Source organism: Schistosoma haematobium, chromosome 7 (assembly GCF_000699445.3).
Source record: "Schistosoma haematobium chromosome 7, whole genome shotgun sequence".
In the NCBI taxonomy this organism is placed as follows: domain Eukaryota; kingdom Metazoa; phylum Platyhelminthes; class Trematoda; order Strigeidida; family Schistosomatidae; genus Schistosoma; species Schistosoma haematobium.
This window is the reverse complement of record NC_067202.1, coordinates 8,174,027-8,198,048: the sequence shown is the minus strand read 5'-3', so window position 1 is coordinate 8,198,048 and position 24,022 is coordinate 8,174,027. Positions and strand designations below refer to the sequence as shown.

General features: G+C 36.0%; 1 protein-coding gene across 2 annotated transcripts in view; it reads right to left on the bottom strand.

Moving 5' to 3' along the window:
• The window catches only part of AGO1_1 (argonaute 1), a gene marked incomplete at its 5' end in the record, with an annotated part of 28,445 nt that extends 5,444 nt beyond the window's left edge, over nucleotides 1-23,001 (bottom strand). The window contains 12 exons of one of the 2 annotated variants that reach the window (XM_012937309.3): nucleotides 28-311; nucleotides 1,535-1,980; nucleotides 3,333-3,517; nucleotides 4,491-4,747; nucleotides 6,000-6,183; nucleotides 7,770-7,941; nucleotides 9,779-9,913; nucleotides 10,573-10,709; nucleotides 12,212-12,393; nucleotides 16,307-16,430; nucleotides 17,707-18,286; nucleotides 22,818-23,001. In XM_012937309.3, coding sequence (XP_012792763.2) covers nucleotides 28-311; nucleotides 1,535-1,980; nucleotides 3,333-3,517; nucleotides 4,491-4,747; nucleotides 6,000-6,183; nucleotides 7,770-7,941; nucleotides 9,779-9,913; nucleotides 10,573-10,709; nucleotides 12,212-12,393; nucleotides 16,307-16,430; nucleotides 17,707-18,286; nucleotides 22,818-23,001 — 2,870 coding nt within the window. Of the gene's footprint in view, nucleotides 1-27; nucleotides 312-1,534; nucleotides 9,364-9,778; nucleotides 10,069-10,572; nucleotides 11,042-12,211; nucleotides 12,394-16,306; nucleotides 16,431-17,706; nucleotides 18,287-22,817 lie in introns of those variants that run through there. The other variant, XM_051217915.1, reaches the window with a different exon arrangement.
• Between the last annotated feature and the right edge of the window lie 1,021 nt (nucleotides 23,002-24,022).

The following is a 24,022-nucleotide window of genomic DNA, read 5'->3' as shown; positions in this document are numbered from 1 at the left end:
ATGAACTGGGAAAAATAGTAAACTAACCTATTATCGTCCCATAATACATGATAATGACTAGGTCGTGAAGTGCCTTGAATGCCTGCATGACTACACAAATAGAAATCGAATTCCGTTGGGTGGGTAATAACTTGATCAACTGTTGTTCCAGCAGGTATATTCCCAGATTTACCCATCTGATCTTTTTTGTCAGCACAAAATAGACGTGTATGATGCCGCTTTTGCACAACAATGAAAGTAATACCAGGCTGATAGCCTAATTCTAATTTGACACATGCTTCACGGATAGCACGGAGTTCATGATTTAAAACCTAAGAGAAACAGAAGTTGTTCAACGGTGTAAAATAAGATAATAGACGGATGGATAAAACTTGACTGCAAACTAAAATACATTCTAGATAAATTATTACAAATAAATAATGATCAATCAACATATTTGTATACAACCCATCATGTGCAAAACTACTGTTTCTTTGGTTCCTAACAGTTATCAACCCACGTTCACAGCCACATTTGGCCAAATATTGTACAAATGTTATTTTCTATTTTATGGTACATTGTGGTCTGTCTGGTTGATATATAAACCGAGTATGTTTGAAATAAATGATTCATATTGCAGAAGCTGGTGTTTGTGTTCTGGACTCAAGTGGACGGGCTATGCAGACATAGGACCAAATAAGACGCTAGGCTGCTCATACCGGTCGGACGTCATTGGTTTGGCACAGAGCGGAGACTGTATAAGTCGCATTTTGATTGGTGGATAAGTCACGTGATAAAAAGCCGGACATAAAATCATAACAATAACAAATTATCCAGTAGTTTGAAAGAAGACATTTTCAGGACTCATTAAGTCACGGACCCCAAATAAATATAGCAACCTTATGACATTTGATTAAATTACCAGCTGCTTCCCTTTCCCATAGTTCACTGCTGAACATAATGCTTTCTTTAATAGGTTGAATTCTGTATGCTAGACGAATATGAATAAATAAATAAACTTCTATGGTAATTCGTTGACCAGAGTGTATACAGTCTTTAATTCGTTGATAATGGAAGTTAGGACAGTTCAAATATTTACTGAGTTACATCTTGAAGAAATTTAATTTGATATAACCAGAAACCCAAAGCGTCATCAGGTAGAAATAATATTAAAAAATGGGTGGATCTTTAAAACCTAATATAAGGAAGCTGTAAAACTTACGATCGGGATAAATGTATGTCAAAAAACATTCTAAGGGAGATGAAAAGTATAAAAATAGATGAAGCACTATTCTCAGGCCCTTCAGGATTAATAAAAGATATGATAAAAGTGCCATTAAACAACCCATACAGGTTCAAATACTGAGTAGCTATGTGATATACCATGTCAGGAGCATGTGTAGTTACTGATGTCCAGTGGTTATACACTTACGAGACTACAGTATAACCTTCAATGTCGGTACAGTAGCCGATTCGAATTAAAATATAGGTATAAATTCACAATCATATCCTAGGTTGCCGAAAAAAGAGTAATACAACTTGAACAGAAGCTTACATTTAAAAATTGACCTTCACCAACACCGTCTCGATAGTAAATAATACGAGTTGGTTTGAAACGAGTAGCTCGATAGAACTGCAGTAACAAATCTCTAACCATTGGATATAAATCATGTATAATTTCTTGACGATGCGATTGAACACGTACAGTAGCTGAATAACGACTTGGATGTGCATCCATGCTAGCAACAACGGCAGCAATACTTGGTTTAGTTTTATCACCAGCTGGAGGGTGTGTAACATCTGCACCAAGAAAGATAACTGGTTCACGGAAAACAGCAGGTCGGACGCTTGGAACGATAATAGAATTGATACCGCCTAATTTAACATTGATTTTAAGACAAAGATTAGAGAGTGTTTGAGGTGATGTTTTATTTACATTTTTTGACTGAACACATTGTGTTGCAAGACCAAACATAATATCGCCAACGCGCTTGACCTCAGCTGAAACCAAAGAATACATAAAACATCGTAATTGATCTACCAATGTGAATCTTTACAAAAAAGTGAAATATGACTATATTGCTAGGATATTCTCCCATTTTTCGTGAGAAATGACGAATGTAAGACTAAATTTTAAAGTTATTTTCGATAAAACGGGCAAGGAGGAATCTATAACGACCACGTTTTATGATCTTCATTTTCATCTTAATTATGTTGTTTAGCAAGTAATTCAGGTTTACATAATGATGGTTGAATATTCTGTAAACGATAGAATCATGGTTTCCATAATACATAATATTTACTCAATAGTTAATGTATCGGTCTCTCAACATATATTCGGTAGAAATATGGCAGTGAGTTTCGTGAGTAAATTATCCATTTAGCCTCTTTAGCATAACACAGGTCAGTTACGACATTACCACCCAATTTCTCTCCTTAAAGTGTCTACATATTATTTTGTGCGAAATATCTTTTAGTGCTGTGTGCATAAATGTGATGGATTGGGCATTAAAAAAACTAATGCGCGAGTAGAAGTATAATAGTTGTCTAATTTCAAGATAAAATACTATCTTTATCAATTAATGACCGGAATAGTTGTATAGAGAATAATAAGACTGTAATTGTAAAACTATACTGACGGCCTTGAGTGACTAATCAAACTTAGGTTTTTTCGATGCGCGAATTTAAAACGCTAATGCGGATATTTTCCTCCTGAAACTCTTGATTTTCATTATAGCTCATGTTTCCAAAAAACTGGATGATCATCTTCCTGTGGAATGAAGAGCTAGGGTCAAGAAAATTTAGGAGTTAGGTTTTAAAAGATATAAAGCTAGGAATTATGGTCTAGCTGGATTACATGACTGTAATTTCCAGGTACTTGGTACCACTAGATCTATTCATGGAGTTAAAACTCCGAATCCTCTGTAATTTAATTATTTTTGTGGAAGCTGCATTCTGACTAACTATTTTTCGTTAATCGCTTAATATCGTCAGCATAGTGTAGTTTTACCACTGAGATTTCAATTCTCGCTTAAGGTATATTTTTAATTCATAACTCTGAAGTGATGTACCTGATTGTCATAAATAACTGATACTCATCTCAAAGCTAGAATTTTCGCCTTCTATTTTTATAAGTGACTTGACGAGCCTACAGAGGATACTCAGTCAACTATAAATACAATCTTCATTGACATTCGCTAGAGATCATATCGACACAATACTTCATCTTTTATTTTACTTTTTACAATTGCATTTCTTTTTCTACAAAACATTCAATATTACTTAGCCAGTAAAAATAAGTAACATAAGAGTAATTAATTTAAAAGTGAATTAAAACGAGAGAAAAAACGAACCGTAAACAGGGGTTTTCCCAGGAAGAACAACTACAATCAACTGTAAACCAGCATGAGTATTTTTTAAATATCGAAACATTGGTTCAACTTGATCTTGACCAGTAGCATATTTACAAAAACAAGGTTGTCCTAAAATAGGCATACCAGCATCATTGGAAATTTTCTGAAGTTGTAGAGTAAATAGTCTAAGCATACAAAGTGTAAGAAAACAAAATGGAACAAGGCAAAAATCAGCTGAATAATCAAATACCTTGAAAAAAGGTCATTAGTGAAAAGAGTGTAATTGTATTTACAAGTATTATAGTAAATAATTGGCATATTCACCAGATACTTGGATATGAGCCACACTCTAAGTGCAAAGGCTAATAATACTACCCGCTTCCTTATACTGATTTAAGCAGAGGAAGATCCAAACCAGGAACTTAATGGCAAAAAGTTAAACACCTTAACTACGATATCTTTTTATTCGCAGTCAAACCTACACATAGACCATTATATTATTCTATAGTTATAAATCGTGTTTACCGAAATTCATCAATCAGACTACATGACTTCTACGAGATGTAGTAACAGTAGTTAGATCGATCAATAAATTGCGCTCAAAAAAGGGAAAGCATTAAGTAGTTGCCTAGATAGGAATTTGTGTATTGGTTTATATAACAGAAGAATATCCTTTCAATCCAACATTCACCAAAGCTAAATTGTCGCAAAAAATTAATAAATATGGGGGTAACTATTCCTGTCATACGTACACAATACCATTGTGAAAACTGAAGAAGTAGAACCTAATAACAACTGTCATACTAAGTATAGAATATCACAGATTCATATTACAAAGATGATAGAAAATCTAGACTAATAAATCAACACACTGCGGTTATTAATTTCATTAGAATAAATCTTAGGTTAGACTTTAAAAAGTTTCGTAAACTGATTGACCAAAACTACAGATTTACACATCGCTTAACGAAATAAGCCAGTAGTGTTTAATCGTTAGACGCATTCTACAAAAAATTAGATAATTGGTCGCTTTGATAAGTTACACAAGATTTAATGAAGACAGTCTTGTCAGGGAATATTTACTTAATATATCATCAAATAATGAATACATATTTATGTATATGAATTATTTTTAGGTGATACAAATCAATAACCAACCTGAGTGATTCTTCACGAACGATACGCTGTGGTGCAAAACAAGCGATTGCCCAAACTTTTATTTCAATGCCTGAAAAGAATTGTTTACCTCGCATATCCCATACACCAAGCTGTGGAGAAGCTTGAGCTTTAGTACGTCCACCATACTGAATCTTTGGCGCAGGAATGACTCGACCTTGGATTTCAGCCATACGTGTGTTAACATTAATGCCGAACATTTGTAAATGAGGATCAGCATTGAAATTAGCTCGCTTCACCTGTTTTTATTTAAAGAATAAATTGATTAAAGAGAAGAGAAAGGAAAGACGGGCCGAAAGTACTTCCTAAACTAGAAGACAGTATAAAACATCCCAAGTTTAACATGACCAATACAAAACTAAGAACCACGGAGTAATAGCAAGACACTAAATATTATATATGAGTAGTATGAGGACATTATGCATCATATGGTAAAGGTTATCTGTAAAGTTCATACAAGTATCGGGTTACAATACTTAACCCAACTAGTTCATTTTCCACGAGTGAATAAAATACTTTAAGGTAACGATTAGTTAGGATTTAAACACCTCGAGATATAGTATGACGTAAATATAACGCATCAATACATTGTTTCTGTCTCTACCAGGCTCAAGTTGTTCTCAACGTTAACAATGTTCATTATGTCATATCCAAAAATTTAAGTCATTTTACTACTCACTTTGTGGCTGAGTATTGGAAATTCATTTCATTTCAAGAGTCTAGAGTCATATGCAACTGTCTATGGTAAAATTTACCATATAGCCAAGAACACAGAATGAAGTACACAAAAACAAAGCAAAAGCTAGGACTTGGACTAAAATGGTAATTACACACTAGTATATCATACTCGCCCATTAAATGAACGGGAAAATGGCAGAAAGTGTTAAATGTAATATATTTATGAAACATTAAAAACGTTGTGGACAACTTCAACCCTATTGATTCCTTTGCTGAACGTTATAGGTAGAAACAAAGATAATGCAATTCATAGAAGATTCACAGTTGAAAAGTACGGACAAAATAGTTATTCATAATTTTTTGATATTTTCAACAGTTATTTGAGTGAAGAGAATTAACTTAAAACTGAACATTTTCAACAATCAAATAATGATTTTTTTACAGGGATTCATTACTATTCACTTGATAACTTCATAGATTAGGTCTGCATGTTGGTTTGAACATGACATGTTGGGTAAAGCAAAACAGACAATAGATTGCCTCAATCCTATACAGCAGGTAAATGAAAATTAAGTGTACGTAAACTAAATTGGAAAACAAACGATAATATGTATTCACTAATTTAACAGAAATAATAACAAATTGTACTTCATCAATTTGCCAAAATACCAAATATAAATAGCTGCGTATATTCGTGTGAACAAATGGATACCTACAAATGGATAATTACATTTTCCTTATTTAAAAAAAGACAAACCCTGGGGATAAAGAATAACGAACAAAAAAAGAATAGTTAGAATTGAATAGGCTTACAAGATTATTGATTTCTTTTTCACGATCGGGGGCTGAACGAGCTGTAGCCTTAATCATAGTAGATGTCTGCATATCAGTTAGCTTTTTAATACATCTCTGACCTGCTACCATGTTACAAACCTCTAATGGTAAATACGTGTGCTTTTGTTCCTGACCAACTTGAAGACATGGCAAATGAGGGTAGCTATAAATTTCAGAAGGAAATTGAGAAAACGAAATTACCTTACAAGTAGTAAAACAAAGTAATAAGAAGTTAATAATATGTAGTGACACATTGACATGTGATATAACTTACTTACGAAATACAGGATTTTTGTACTCCGTTTTGAACTGAACTAACTGCGTGGAAGGTAATCTTACTATTAGATTATCCAGACCAAAATGTAGATGCGGCGTTTAGCCTTTCAATCCATTTGTTGAATGGTCAATGTTTTCACTATTAAGTCAATGCTCCAAACAGTAATATGTAACTGTGAGTGGTAACTTATTGGTTGAACCAATTAACTTACAGTCATTAAATACCAAGCTCAAACTTTGTCCTACCTGGTTTGATTTAGATAGTTGAATTATAACTAACAATCAAACAAATATGTGGTTTAAAGCTAAGTGAACCAGAGATATTTTTGATTATTGAGTCCCATTTAGAAAAACTGATATCGCCTAACACTGATTTACTTTTAGTCTCAACTACTAGCAGATAACCAAAAGAATGAAGGGGAAATATACGTCTGACCGTCTTGTTAACTACTTAACCGATAATGATTACAGTGGGAAGCATGAGGAAATTTTTGCGCCAATAATCAGTAAAACTTCACGAAATAAGTTACTGTGAATACAAGCATAGAGTTAGAACATCGCAATGATGATGAAAGGGAATCCGGAAATTTTGGAAGAAACCGATTTTTTTTTTAAAAAAACCACCTTAGTAACAAATTTCTCGAATTTAAGATGTGAAATAGGAATAAATTGTTTACAGATCAATGATTGCCATCAACTGACAGCAGAGGGTTTATAAACTAATTTGTAGATCCTAATATTCAGTGTTTAAAGTCGTAATCTTGCAATTTTACAGTTCTTAACAATATAAGAACTGAAGATTTGTCATTATCCCATTATATCGGACGACCATCATTCATGCAACTTCTCTTTATAAAACCGATTTAATTCTATATTACATGTCGAAGAATTATTCCACATTGAAAATCGATATATTATTTTGAATTTATAATTATCCCTTGTTGATGAAGTGATAAATCTGTCTGAACGCTTGAATCGGTTTCCTAAGCTCTTCTACACAACCTGAACACAAGAGAAAAGGAATGAAGCGTGAAAAGAACGCTTTACTCCGAGGTTAGTTTATGTACAAGAAAATTGAAGGTTTTGGAACCCTATTAAATATAGTAGCAGGATAAATAACCATTCAATCAGAAACGTGGCCCTTCACTTTCCAAATGTTTCTGAGAAATTCCGGTTAAACGCTGAGTGGATAAAATGTTTTCCAGTGTTTGCATGGCCCCTCTGGACATTTTTGAGAAATACTTTGGATATCCCCCCAGCATAAAGATGCTGAGAAGCAACTTTCTAAATATCTAGCAGTTAGAATAAGTTGTGTTAAACTCATAGTTGGTTGTAACAGCTTTAAAAAAAAATATCTGTAACTGAAACCAGTAGACAAACAACGAACAAACATTCAAGCACTGGAAAATAACATGTAGTTACAAATGCAATACAATCTAATAAAAATATCAATTAAATAATAATAATCCTCACTCTAGGCGTATATTATAACGTTCTTGAAAGTATTTAGCAACAGTACATTCAACTGTAGCACCAGTGTCTAATTGTAAGGGGAATGATTGAGTTTGAGAAGGTCGTCGTGTCACATTACACACACGATATTTACGTCGCATTGTACCACAATGAGTGATCTCAACTTTTAAACCTTAATATGAAGGAAAAAAATTACGAGAAATTGAATTATACAATTCTATGAATACTGGAAATAGTATACACTTGAAATTGTTTATAGCTAATTTGCCTTTCATTTTTATCTATATGATTACATATTCGATTCATGTGGGTTCTCAATAGTTAGATGGCAAATTTTAACCTAATTTGTGAAGTGTATTCTGGGTAATAGTCAGGTAGGAGTACCAAATATCAACGATTCCTTGTTATTTTTAAACAAAATTATACAAAACCGAACACGAATACAAAAATGATTTCTACATTTGGTCAATTTGTCTAAGCCGTCTAAGGCATAAATGAGTAGTTCGTCTATCTATCAAGAGATGAGTATACTGAACACTGATCTGCTCTATATTACCATATAGTTGTAAAACATCTAGTTTGTTAAAATTTGATTACATGTGTCTTCGAAGCATTACCACTTTACAATGAAACCATTAAGTGAGCACTGTTAAGGAGTAAATATAAAGAATAAGGGCGACCTAATCAGAAAATAATAAGGTTTATCAAAGTCATGGAATATATTATTAGAACAATATGTTGCCTACCAGATGTAGATGATCAGTCTTAATAACAAAATCAACATTAGACACTTAAGATTATGGTTAGAATTTAGGCTTTAGGATTAAAATAGTCTTCATGGAACATGAATACCATACTGAAGCTCAAATAGAAATGATAAACTGGTTGAAGAGGACAGAAACCTTCAACCTTTAAGTTGGTTTGGTTATGCTACACATTCTGCGTGATTATCGTAACCAATGGTTAGAGACTTTGAATGACATGGCTTAAAATCGTTTGCAATGGCGCAGGTGCATCCATTCTTTGTCTCACCTGAAGTTCTGGATTCTCATAACTATTCATTTTAATCTCTTCCTTCTTTATTTAGAAGGATGCTTTGAAGATTCTGGATTCACGAGATTTCTATCCTATAGGTGCTTTTCGTGCTTCTTTGGACAGCATCAGTGCAGTTCCTTGTATGCAAAGCAATTCCTTCACGATCAGAGTACAAAAACATCCCTCCCGAAGTTTATCTTTTCTATACAGCTTGAGTCCAATGTGTTTCACATATTCTGAGGACCGCCAATTCGTACCAAGGTGGCCTGCTTGAATATTTGGGCTACCTGTCCCTGCTATCTGGATATTTCAACAAGTTATCCGTTTTCCTGTTTGTCGCGTAACCTATTCAAGTGCGTTTGTGAAAGGTTTACGACACTTCGCTGTACAAGTTACAAAAGAGCCCAATCAGAGACATCGAGGTTGCTGGCAATATACATTAATCAGATGTCGATTCCTGAACTGCTAACATCTAACTGGCGACCAGTCAATATTTATCGCAAGGGTTGATCAAGAAATAAGAAAAGGAAACTTGTTGAAATACTTTGTGCCGGGAATTCTATATTGTACCAAAAATATAGTATTGAATAAAGCCACTAATAATAATAATAATAATAATAATAATAATAATAATAATCTCAGTATCTATTCAACTGGTCCTCCTGGTCTCCCACATTGTCCGGATATTCCATATACCTGTATTAATAGTCGCTCTGGTTGTTAGAGCAACGGCCTCGTGATTTCCGAAGAATTTAGGCTTTCATCATGAGGTGCCACAACTCTCTTAAATAAAGATCCACCAACTCCTAGGGGATAGTTTAAATGGTTTACATGATTTTTTCAGGTAAACGTTTTTTTTAGCAAGGTTGTTTTCTACAGGATGGGGTTGCTAACCCTAAGCCCAATCCGGGCTTGGGACAGGCAGGGCTACATGTGGAGTAAAATAATATATAGAACAAAAATAATAAGACTACCTTTAATTTCTTTCGTAAATTTCACTCGCTGACTATCAGTTAATGGTCGACGTTGTTCATTCTTATCCGATATATCTAATACTTCGCACATAAAATCAATAACAGATTGTGCTTTGTAGAATGCAGTCGCAGATACTACAATTTAGGAGGGAAAAAACGATGCAGTAAATTTTATCCAGTTCACAGAGAAGAAACAATATTAATGATAATAATCATCAAAATATTACTATATTTGAAAACAGCTGGATTTGACCCAATTTTTCTGTAACTTTATTTTTATCGTAGGTGAACTATGGACAATGAAATAGACAAATAGAAAAAATGGACGTTAAAATCTTTATTTGTTTGCCTTTTTCATAGAAAAATAGAAAACATTAAAGCGATAATAATGTCCCGATTTATTTGACAGACAATGCATAATACAGCATGTACTTTTTAAGTTAGAAGTGATGGAGATTAATTCAACTGAAAGATGGCTTTCGTGACTGATTGAGATCAGTTTAAGAACCACTGAGAATATAGAAGCAGTGAATAACTGTTTATTCTACTTCTGGACTGCCCGAAAATGAGTATCCATAATCACCACCCTCCCACTAACTGGGTTAAATATATACAACGTTTAAAACTCTCAATGAACAGGACACCTTTAGACCGAGTTACAACACTAAGTCAATTAGGAAAACCACTTAGTAGCTGTGGAGTTGTCCTACTCAGGTAAATATTTCATCAAATATAAAATATAAATAAATAGTATTAATTCCGTAACTAATTTCATTCCAACAAACAAAACTAACCATCGATATTTAGCATCATACGCCATTGAGAAGGTCGAACACTCTGATGAAAACCAAACCATACTTCTCGACCACCACCGAGAGGATTTTCATATCCATCAGGATTTTGAAAAAAAGATCGACCAACTGGCGTGTAGCTATTAATATGAATAAAGAAATTCAGCGATTAATGGTCGACATTTCATATATTTTCGATATATTTACTTTCACTAACTGTAAACTAATAGAACCAAAACATGAATGATGGATTGTATCGCACAAATGTTGAACTATGAGTATTATCAGGAATCTAGGCAAAGTTAACACAGCATAATAAAACTCCTCTACCCGCGATATATACTTACATAAATATAACTGATGTTTGTAACTAACATTAAGAGGATCCTCATAACAAGGAGAATACGTAAAATGATTCTCTGTTCAAGATTTTAGCTTACTACACGTGAAAATAATTTCTCATAAACTTTAAAATTTATGATGGTAGTAAATATCTAAGTTACTTTCAACAATAGTGATTTATTCGTGAAAATTAAGTAATTTTTTGCACAGAACGAATGAACAGAACAAATGAAATTAAAGAATCAATTATTGGAATCCACACTATACTACAGAATAGAAAAATTCGAAAAGAGTGGATGGATCTCTATTTTACTGGGATTGATTTGAAGCTATTGATTGTTAACAAGTGGAAATCACCTAGAAACTGCAGTCTCATATGTCTCTACCCCATACTAGGCCTACTCTAGCATATGCTGCAACGGTTCGACATAGGTCACGAAGTTCTGAACCATCCACGTAGGTATAATTTGAATAACTTAATTAACTGACCTATAATTATTACACCTACGCAAAAGACTACTCAGCCTCTGTTTCTATCAGGTGACATTGAACCGCATTAGTTTACGTCGTCACATCACGCAACAGAATGAGACTATAAAAAACCTGAAAACGAAATCGCTAAAACTGTTTCGAAAGCAATGAAGAGGAATGGACCAATTAAAAACTAGAAAAGATGCTCAAGAATTATGATCAAGCGAATAGAATTGCACCACCACAATTAATTTCTACTTGTCGAGTAAGGATTTACAATACCAAAATTCTAACATTTCAATGTGTCTCATACCAAGGTCGGGGGCTTTATATGCTGATGTTATATACTGACATGATCGGCTTCATAATTAACCCAACCTACATTTATTACAAGTCGTGATTTCGCGAAGAGTTAGTGATGACCAGATATTCACAACACATGCTTTATGTAACTCAGTTAACGTAAGCACACAAACACAATAAACAAGTTATATTTCATTTTTAATATAGTGAAAATTCCCATTTTGACATTTGGTAAATAAAAAAAGAACTAATCGAGCGAGGGAATTTCTTTTCATTTTTAATTGCTAAGAAGGTTTGTACATGTTGGTATGCAGCTCAAGTATAAAAGTTTGAACTAATCTGTTGTTGAACCAGGTTCTATACTTTTTGATTGACTTTAAGAGATGTGCTTTTAATACGTTCTAAGTTGCTCAAAATTGTTTTACTCTAAAAAGGATGACATTTTATTTTAGCACCTAAACTATAAGATACACTACACAATGCCAATAACAAAAGAAAACGAAATTGAAAATAAGAAAACTATTACCTCATGCTCGGTAAATGACGCATGATAACATCCAACGATATGACAGCATCATTTGGAATATGTCGGTTATGACCACCTAGAGCTTCTTCCAAGGCGAAAAGAGAGACTTCTGAAACATGTTTAATGGCAACACGAAAAACTCTGTCTTTCCCTTCTCCAGGTAGAGTAACTTCCAGTTCAACCTAAAAAGCAGTAAAAAGTAGTAATAATCTGCTAACAACCAAAACATGAAAAAAATGAGTTAGTTCATTGTAAGAGACCCTTGACAGGTGTCTCAAGCAAAACCAAACACTGACAAAATTGTTGAAGAAATACCGTTTAACTGAGACCATCTAATCTGAAGGACAAACCGGACTGCAAAGAAACAATCATTGAACTAATATAAGACACATGCTGTGAATGCTTAACAAAATGCGGGCCTTGGTGATTTCAAGTTTGACTAAACAACTTTTAGAAATTCTAAACACGACCATAATACCCTAAGCATTATGGAAGTGTTAATAAGTCCTACAGAAAGAAGATAAGTGAACAGTACTAACTAACTGATGTGTGGGCGAGGAAGATAATGGTTGGTTGTTTGCTTAGTTAGACTGCTGGATAGTCTGACAGGCATCAGATGAGTTATATATTATCCTACCAATATTATGAGTGTGATTGTTGTTGGTTTTCGGTGTGGAAATATACTTGCGTCCCAGTCAGGCCAGTCACGTGTTCTTGATCAGAGTTGTGTTGAAGTCCTGTACAATAGACACTGGAAGGGTGTCTAGTGTAGATATTCGTCTAAGGTAAATTAACGCCCCATTCGTGTAAACAGGAAAGCCGAGCATTATGGCAATAACTGACCATTCGACCAGCCATGGAATAAATGTAGAAAAATGCACAGAACTGTAACAAGTGTCAGACTAACGTATGTGAACCACTGTATTATTTTATAGAATGGATGGAATGGGACCACCAGCTGAATCCATGACACGCGGTTCGTCCTATTCAGAACTCCTCCGCTGAATGTACTTGCATTCCAGAGCTAACTGTCGTTTTATAATTTAATAACTTAGTTTTCTGACTTCGGGACTTGTCGAGTAAGGTAGCATCCAAGAATACTAAACAATAAGAGATAACAGTGGCGACGAGGTAGAGGGAAAACGCATCCAAGATGACTATATCAGATGACCAGCTCAACCGAATACTACAACAAGAGCAAGCACAACTTGATGCGTAAATAAGGTTGTTGGTTATGGTGCCCTAACAAATATCAACAGTGTGAACGGTTCAAGTCACGCTCACTGAAAGAGGACCAATTTAAACGATAAATATTCATCAAAGCTGTCTAGTCATCACGCATCGGGAGGAGTGCTAAAACTGGTTTGCGAACTAGTGTGAATTTTCCTTTAATGAAAATAGATGTGAAGGAATATGTTATCTGACAAAACGGCCAAACCTTGATTTTGTTGGTCTAAATATGCTAGAAAAACTTGGAATAATTGGTTTAACCATTAAAAGTGTTTGCAACGTGTCGTGTTCATCATTGGATACTCCGATGCTTGCAAAAAAGACAAGTGAAAGGTTGCTAGAAAAGCTAAGGAGAAAATTCGCTCCTATTCTTCAGAATAGTTTTGGTCACTGCACCAAGGTGAAAGCTCAATTACCGATGAAACCAGATGCCAAACCTATTTTTCATCTGAGACGTCCTGTAACATGTACCGCTCTTCAACTAGTCGATCAAGAACTTGATCGTTTACAACAAGCTGGTGTAGTCTAATCAGTCAATTACTCTTAGTGACCCGCGCCGATCGTAGTGAATAATAAGGTCAATGGGACTATATGCATATGTGCCGACTTCTCAACCGGTTTAAACGCTCTACTGGATACATGTCAGTATCTGTTACGTTCCTGAAGACCTGTTTACTAAGCTTAATGATGGAACATGTTTCGCAAAAATAAACTTCGATACCTATATGCAAGTAGAAATAGACGACGATTCAAGAGAGCTTCTAACTATTGACACTCCAAGGGTTGCTTTAATATACCCACCTACCATTTGACATCAAGACCGTACCTCTCATCTTTTAGCAAATGGATACGATTTTAACAAGTATATCTGGAGCAGCAACTTATCTAGATCATATCATAGTTATATGTTCAATTGGGAGTAAACTTTATGACCGACTACATCAATTTTTTAACCGAATGATGGAGTATAGTTTCCAATTACGCAAAGAAAAGTACATCTTAATGCATTCGATCAAATATCTTGATTTCATCTAATATAAGAACGGTCGTGGACCCGACCCTGGCAACATAAAAGCCCTTCAGAAGATAACTGCACTAACTGATGTTAATTCATGAAGATCCTTCTTGGGATTGGTCAGTTATTACAGCACGTTTCTCCCTGAAATCCATCCAGTGGGAGGTCCCCTGAATGAATTACAATCAAAAGACAAACCTCGGCAATGGTCAGCAGAATATCAAAGATCTTTCGATAAAGTTAAATCAATCATCAGCTCAAAGCCTCTCTTGACATACTTCGATCCCAGTTTGGGAATTGTTGTTGTACCTGATACCTCAAGTCATGGAGTTGGAGCAAAGATATCTCATGTGTTTCCGGACAGATCACAAAAAGATCGCTCATGCTGCTAGATTACTCAACCCAGGGGAGCAGAACTACAACCAGATCGAAAAAAAGACATCGCAATCACTTTCGCTGTTAAAAGACTCCCTAAAATGCTCTACGGCTGTACGTTTACTTTGCTGACAGACTATAAACCTTTAATTGCAATTTTCGGTTCTAAGAAAGAAAGTTCTGTTTATATGGCTAACAGATTAAAGCTCTGGGCGTCAATGGTTCTGAGCTATAACTTCAACATCAAGTATCAGTCCAAAAATACTATCGGTCAAGCCGACGCTCTCTCGATTGATTAGAATCCAACATTCTGAACCAGAAAATATGATCGTTGCCTCCAGAACTAGAAATCTAGAAATACGGAGTGTAGTGACAGATGCCATTCAAAACACTCCAGTGTCATCAGATGAAGTCAGAGAAGAAACTCTTCGAGATCCAGCCTAACAAGAAGTTAAAAGGTTTCATCTAAAAGGGTGGCCCTCGAAAATCAGCTCTACAGAGCTTCAGCAGTTTTACTAGCGCAGACTATCTCAATCATCGATACCCGTCTTTTGTTTGCCGAACGTACCATAATCCCAAAGAGGCTGCAACCAGCAGTGCTTGATCAGTTGCACGCAGGACATACTGAAATAAATCGGATGAATGTGTTAACACGAAGTTATGTATACTGGCCGCATTTAGACACCCAATTGGAACAGCTATCTCGTTCGTGTGTCGACTGCGCATTAGAAACAAGAGCACAGTGAAAGGCAGAGCTGAAATTATAGCCAATACCACAGTCACTGTGACAGCGTATATACCTGTACTTTGCTGGTCCACATCATGCAAAAACTTACCTTTTGGAATTTGATGCATACAGCAAGTGGCCAGAAATTGTTCTCATAGGGCATCCAACTGCAAGCTAAAGTCAGAAAACTACATCGACTATTTAGTCATTTCGTGGTTCCACCTGCGGTTGCAGGTGGACCCTAACACCAAACCCTACGAATCTACTCAATGGGGATGTGGTAGCGGGATATAGGCTCGATTAAGCCATGTTCCGTGCAGGATTGTGTCTGGGCACGTTAATTGGCTATTTCTTAACCAATCAACGCTAGAGGATACTAGAAAACTCTAGAATTTTCTTACATAAAAAATCATAAGTATGCCAATGTTTTTCTTATTGTGACTCCTTCCATTCAATCTTATTCATTTGGAATATAATTACATTCCTGTTCAACCGTGTTCTGATTTGGGGGCGTGTCGAGTGAAGTAGTGTCCAAAGTATACTAAGCGATAAGAGAAATCATAACAGTTGGTAAATTTTGCTTATTGGCAAGTTAAACTTTATAAAAAAAAACTAGTTTCATAGTTAAGCCAATAATTAAAACAGGTTTTGCAAAAATAAATATATAACAGTAGTTTGCCGACAAAGTCGACCATAGAAATAAAATTTACTGTAATACTTCTGTTGAAATTGGCTAAAACACACATACCTTCTCTTTACTGATTGGAAGTGGCTCACGAGTATACATATTTCTGCGACCATCAAAGACTGGTTTCTGGTTGTAAAAGTATTTTTGATAGTGCATTGAATTGACCATAGTCTCGATTATTTCACTTGATATACAAAGAAATGTTAAAAAGGAGTTCAATAGAAGTAAAACGTTTATAATAACTCGGAAAAAAAGGAAATTTCGATATTTTTACCAGGTAAAACACACTACACTCTAATCCACCATATTTTATTGCAATCTATTAATCTACAAATTCTGACTGACGAATTGGAAACATACTTCAAAACGAGTTAAGAAATAGCTGAATTTGGTACTGACTAACACAGGGCATTGACAATTGAAGACTATCATAAAAACAAAATTCATCATTAGAAATAATTCCCTTAAATCCTCTTAATCACGGATGATGGCAGTTAGAAAGCCGTTAAATTTCTCTTCCAATAGTCTTAGTTACGGGTACCTTGAGCATAGACAACTAACAATAATTCGAATTTTCAATTAGTTGACAACACCCAGTTTATTGTCACTATATTTCAGACACACACTGAAATTGTAGTTGTTACGTGTTTTTAGTTATTTTAAAACAATAGTAAACAGACGTTAGGACAACGAATTACAGCTAGAGCGATAAAAGTGAATGAATCAAGGTTACATAGAGGAATAACACTGAACTTTTTACAAGGCGAACCAGTAGTTACGTACAGGTTCAAGTACTCCGTTTAGCATTATTCTTTCGTGTGAGCGCTAAAGTAGGTAGAACACAACTCAAACCTGAAATCGAAATGCTCTAACAAGTGTGTTACCAAACTTTACTGTGTGGTCACTGAAGACTGAAATATGAAAATAAACAAATAACTGGGAAATATGGTCTACTACATTTGGATTTGAGTGACTGGAGGAAACTTCAAGTCAGGTCTATCTACTTGTTAGGACTTATTACTAGAGTGAATCTGCAACATCGAGAAAACCTGTGCTTGTTGCAAGATTTAAATTTGTATATTTCACGAGAGCAGTTGGAGTTTTACTGTACATGAAATACCATTCATCATAAGTTGAGTTACAAAGTAGAGAGAATATTGAAATAAACCTACTAATCCTCAAAGAAATCGGCAGTGTTTATGTTGAACTAAGAGGGGATAAAATTTAATTTTAGTAAATGTTTCCTGCCCTCCTCAGGTAATATAAACAAACATTAAAACTATATCAAAATATAACTTCCAGACGAATTAAAAGTGAAAGTATTTGAAATATGGGAGAAATGTTACAAGAACAACTAGGTCACCATATCATCCAAAATTAGCTGTCATTTGTAGTGTTCTGAACGGTCGTTTTAAAATACAGAATTAAAGTGATTTAAGATTTTTAAACAATAAACCTACCGGTTTACGCGTCTTGGACATTTTTCAGGTGTGATAGAGACATCATAATGATGAAGAAATCCTTTAGGCATTCTTATTTCAAAGTGATTAGCTCTTAAACTGATGCAGCGACCCTCTGAACCTCTTCCAGGTCGAGCAGGTGGCTCAAATTGTATAAGATGTTGAGTAGACGCAGACGAGTGTCCACTCCCACTCCCTCCAATAGATCCACCGGCACCACCAGAGCCACTGCTATTACTTCCTGGTCCTGCACTACTACCAGCTCCTCCAACGCTTAAAGGAGGTGCGTCCCCAACACCACCTACAACAGGAGGAGAGGATCCACTACCGTTTGCTGCACTTCCATTACTGATGTTGTGAACAACTTCAGTCGGTCCATTACTAATCCCGTACGGAGCCCCAGGTGTTTTAGAAGCCATCCCACAGAGGGGTGGAAGAGAATGATTGCCATTATTAACAGTGGAGCCTGAAGATCCGCATCCGATTGGTCCGACTACAGACGACTGACAATGGGCCGGACTAACTGGGTTATTTGATGTTATGTTGGACAGACCCGAATTTACAGTTCCAGAGACAGCATCTATAATTTGCAAGAATTATATGATAACAAAAGCTACATCCGTAAATCTTTTAGAATGGTTAGATGGCTAACAAGACTGATAAAACTGTAAATTTATTCTAAGACAAAAATGTTTACGAACATAAAAAACATTCTTAGTTCAAAAGTAGAATAAATGAGGACGAATATTATGAAGAAGAATAAGACATCAGGAAGTAATCAAAAATGGGAGTGAAATATATGGCATCACAGGTCTTTTTAACCACATGCAGGATAGACAACAGAATATCTCAGTAATGTGTCAGGTACTGATAGTGCGGGTTTCTGACAATATAGAATCAATATATGCTTTTTCATAACTAAGAAAAATCACAAATCACTGACCGAAGTTATTGACTATTCGTCTCAATCAGTCAGCTACAATGTTGGACCAGGCACATATGTACATCGGTCCAAGTTACCATACCCCATTAGCACAACAAGATCAACATTGGACTCATAGAAGTAGTTAACTCAGTGATGGTAATATATGAAAGAAAAACTGCATATAAGGAAATAGTACAGGAAGAAAGAATTAGTTCGTAGAAAGGAAGGTATGAAGCGATTTTAATCTCATAGTTTAGGGGAAGACAGTGAGTGTACACACCTATACCATTGTGATCGATTAAGTCTTGTCACCCAGAGTCTCCAACCGTTGATTACGATAGTTACGCAGACCCTAACCGAGTAGACTGCATCTACCAACATAGCTCAGACTAGAAGTTAGTGACTGCAAGCAATGATGCGACGTTTTGGTTTGGCCGCCCCCAACTTTCTTCTAACCATCCACAACACTAGTCAGCATTGCGCGTCTTGGTAATCGGTGTTCAGTCGATGAAGATTCACAAGTTCATCAACTGATTTACCATCATTCCCTAATGCCGTGCGTTTAGCCTCACTTCACTCCCTATCCTTAGTTCATGTGTTGATGCAGGCCAGTTCTGAAGCAATAACTTGCATTTAGAGAGGGAGAAGCGCATCCCAAACATTCTGGTAATGTTGCTCAGTGCTGCCAAAAAAACTCTGCATTTTATCAGTGTCTTCACTAAACAGGACTATATCATCTGCGTATTCTAAGTCGATAAGTAGACCTCCTGGTAGGAGATCAATGCCCGAAAATTCAGTCGACGAGAGCGTTATTTCCATTGGTAGGTCTATGATGAAGTTAAACAAAAATGGAGAAAGTGGACAGTCTTAACATACACCAATTGAGGTTTCAAAAGCAGATGACAGTTCGACATAAGCTCTGACTCGACTAGTAGTGTTCGAGTAAAGAGCCTTCACAAGGTTTATGTACTTCTGAGGTACACCTTTCAATGACAGACAGGCGTCTAGTTAGTATTACTAATCTAGAAAAACTATAGTTCTAAATCAGGTAAATGAAGATGAGGTGACTAGAAAAAGACATATGGGTTGGATTACTCGGCTACGAGGCACACGATATTGCATCAGTGTAAGATGATACTGTGCAGATGCCCAAACCGTAGTGAAGCACAGGTTGAACCCATATTTCAGCATTTAAATTCGTTAACTACTAAGCCATAAAAGAGTAATACGTTATATTCAGTGACCAATATCAACAGTCGCTTATGAAGACTCTAATGAGTCTAGAAAAATTTGAGACCCCAATTTGTAGCCACTTGTATGCGATCGACAACTCCGCCCAGTGGTGTTACTACCGGTCCGAAGCCCGGATAAGGAAGGAGGGTTGAGATAAGATTAGCAACTAGACCCCAAGAGAAAAACCCCTCCTAGAAAACTCCAGTCAGAAAAAGTCGTCTAAACTGTATCCTGAGAGTTGAACGGTTTTTATTTAGAATTATGACGCCCCGTGATGAAAGTCGAGATTCTCAAGAATCCATGAGGCAGAGGACCCTTCCAATAACCAGATAAATAATATAAGTACATGAAATGTTTGCACAACGTGGGAAAACCAGAGGATTATTTAAATAGTCGGAGAAATGAGACTATGCTTCAAAGTAAAACCCAGTGGACACGATCTGGACAAAGAGGACTGATTTCAGGAAAGCCACTACTGTATTTTGGTTACGAAGAAAATGTCTCCCATACATTATGAGATGCACTGACGCTTTTCAAAGAAACTTAAAGTGTTTATGAGATGGGAATCTCATAGCTCCCGGACCATCAAAGCATCTTCCAAGTGATGATAAATACCAATTTTATGAGGTTGCAGTCGATTCCAGAGAAGCCCAAGGAAAGACCTGACTACCCTGATGAGTGGATTTAACACTAAAGTTAGGATGAACAACACTGAGTTATAACGTACTATGGAGTGGCACGGGCCTTGAGAAAGAAACCAGTGGGAGACTAGTAGATCTGTGCTTTCAACATGGTTACTTGTGGCAGCATTTCTCCCAGAACTGCATACATAAAGCTACGTAGATTTCAATGAACCATACTACAGACAATTAAGTCGATCATATCTGTATGGATAAAAAACTGAGAAAACACATTAAAGACGTCAGAACAAAGAGAGCAGCTGATGTTGATGTAGATCATCTCCTGGTGGCAACCAAACTAACAATGAAACCAAGGGATCGTTCAGCGATTGGACAAGCAGCAGTACAAAAGTTTAACACAACCTGCCTTCGAGATTTTAACAAACTCAGTGAGTTCAACATGTCTTTCAGTACCAAGTTTGACAATAACTACTAGAAGATGAAACCACAATGGACAGCAACTGAGAAGTGATTAAAGAAGCAATAACTTCGGCCCCCAAATGCCCTGTTACGGCCGAGAGTGAGGGGAGTTAGCTCTCCCTCTCGAAACACACAAACGAGTGGAGAGCATCGGTGATGGAATTTCGTATAAACAAATAAAACAAATCTACAAATTAATTTACGACTGTTTTCGCTAAGTATGCTTTACGATTGTTTATGTGCTGTGTTGAAAAGTCGGTGAAACTCTAATTTATGGACGACCTTTGAACGAATTTTTAAGGGACCTTGAGGACATTAGCCAATCAGAAGAGAGTTAGTATAAAGTAAAAATATATTATAAAAGAGTGATGAATTACAATGGATATTCTTCTTTTACATTATTTGAGAACTTGTTGAGGTTTGATATAGGTTCAGAAGTTTTGAAATCATAGTGCATGCGGTATAAGAACTCGTCCATATGACTCTATAATAATCGTCCTCTGGAGCCGTGGTAGGGTTTTAAAGAATACTTCAGCTTAGGCCACATGCCCTCAATGTTGTTTGTATGGACCCCCCGTCGTTAGATCAAAGAAATGACGTTTGTACACCACAACACGATGCACAAAACCAAGTCTGGAGAGGCATCTATACGCTTTCCAAACATCGGTATAGCCGCAGCTAATGTTACTGGAGACTTTATGATCCAATTTGCAACGATTATCATGGTTTGTCTTAGCCTTAGCCGTGACCGGGTAAAAAAAGTGCCAGTTCGAGCAGATTTTTTTCTACAACATATAGTACAACGAAATACAATGTCATCGCGGCAGTCTGCACATCGTGCTGCGGTCATTTAATTGCCGCAGTCACAGACACAGGAACTTCCTAATAGTCCCATCTGCTGTAGTCTCTCAACGATCACCTATTCTCTAAAATCTGCCGTAAAACGATCGAATGTGAGCATCTCGCACTGAACTTAGCGCCATGACCTTGAAATTCCTTAAACGCTTCTGATTGGCTCGTCCATAAATTAGAGTCCTACCGAAAAGTCTGTAGATGCATTACTAACAGACATGCTACTGGATTACGTAATGAACCTACCACATACACAAGCAAAACAAAGCAGATACCATGAAATCGTATTTACGATACTTATTTTTAGTACTGTTTAAAATGATTATATGAGGGTTAGTTATTAAAAGATAGCCATGAATGGGAACAGACACGGAATAACAAACTTCGGCCACAGACTTCCATTACTATCAAACAGCACAAAATTCAACATGTCCTTTCTCCACCCACGAACATGCGAAAGACGCTTTTGAGACCTAAAACGTACACCCGTTGGAATCATTTAAAGTTGGTGCTTTACTCTGATTGTAGTAACCGAATTTACTATTTGTTTGGATACCACTCAGTGTTTCTGATTAAAGTTATTTTCTGACCATTGCATTAGGTCTGAAAAAGTAGCACTAATGATAATTTTGTCCATCCCTAAAGGTAGAAACTGAATATCCGTAAAAGTCCTGCTCCCTTCGAAACGTGGAACCACATGTACTGAATGAACTATTGATAAGCCATTTTGCAACATCGAGACTAAACTATTAAGCTCCCGAACGAAGAGTATTACCTCCATTAACTATTTATGTGTATAAGCACAAATTTAAATCTATTTAGCCACAGAATCAAATGACAGTGAATAAACATTTTAAAAGGCTACACTGTGAAGCCAACACTTAATTCAGATTTAACGACTCACAAAATTACAGACAAATTACAATTTATAGAGTAACAACCGGATGTTTTTTAGGACTTGAATGCCATGTTCGAGGGAAAATACTTGTCTGACAACTTACTATAACTTTGTGAGAGCTCCTTCACAGAAGAAGTAAACAGGTGGGTGGGTGGATTATAAATAGTCCCATACATATTCAACATCTTTGGCTCAAAGACGAAACCCAGTTTGAAAACGGCGCCAGGCTTTGTGAATAACAACAACCCTGATGACGATTGACAAATAATTTCTATCGAAACTAGCATAGACAATGTTCTCCAGGATAGTGTAATGTACTAATAAGTAAGATTTCCATATGAAAATAATCTTTAACTCTTGTTTTCAACTTTGAGATAGTCAAAATATATAATTTTAAAAAGCAGTGAAAATTGAGCGTGTAGCGGTAAATGTCCCGAAAACTAAATAGCTCTGTAAGTCTTCAACATTGGTTCTGACCTTATTAGTTTTAATAGACACACCCTAGCTGAAGGCTTTCGCTCACACATCCTCACCAGATCATAAATGAGGACATCTTTCTACGCATTCCTTACAACTTCAGGCCAGCTTAAACCAAATGTTTTTCGACACATCTATAGCTTTACAAATACATCTCCAGACCTCTTCATTTCCGACCTTTGATTTGACTGGGTTGGTGTACTCCATTTATAAAAACTGTTACGTGTAAAAGCATTATCAAACTCCAAATACCTGTGGCATTTTTAGTGGTGAGCCTTACGTGACCTGGTACACCAAACAATAAAGTGTAAATCTGTTCCTTGTTGTAATATTACGAAGTATTTTATTCTTAATTTTTAAATATAATGATTTTTATATTCAGATTTTTTCTCATCCATTTGTATATTTTCTTCATGACGAGACAGATACCTAAGCTGTTTGAAATTAAGACTTTCGCCCACCACTTTTCAACTCACGCCATTCTGGCCCGATAATATGGAGGCTTGGTTCTGCTAAGTAGAAGCTGGCTTCCATGAGCACGACGTGACAGACTCACACGCACAATTCCTCGCTGTAGCGAAGATACTACTGAGCGATTTTAATATACATGACACCTAGTATATTCACTAGTGACGTTTCTGAACTTGACGACACACAAAAAAGACTATCCTCAAAAGTAAAGACCTAACCGGCCGACAAAGTTCAAACCAGCTCTTCCACAATATTGGGTTGCAACAGAGTCCAGCAACAGAAATGTCGCTATGCATGCGAGGAGTCATTGGTCAAGGGGTCTTTGACGAAGACTTATTTAGATACCTCTTCTTGTCTAAG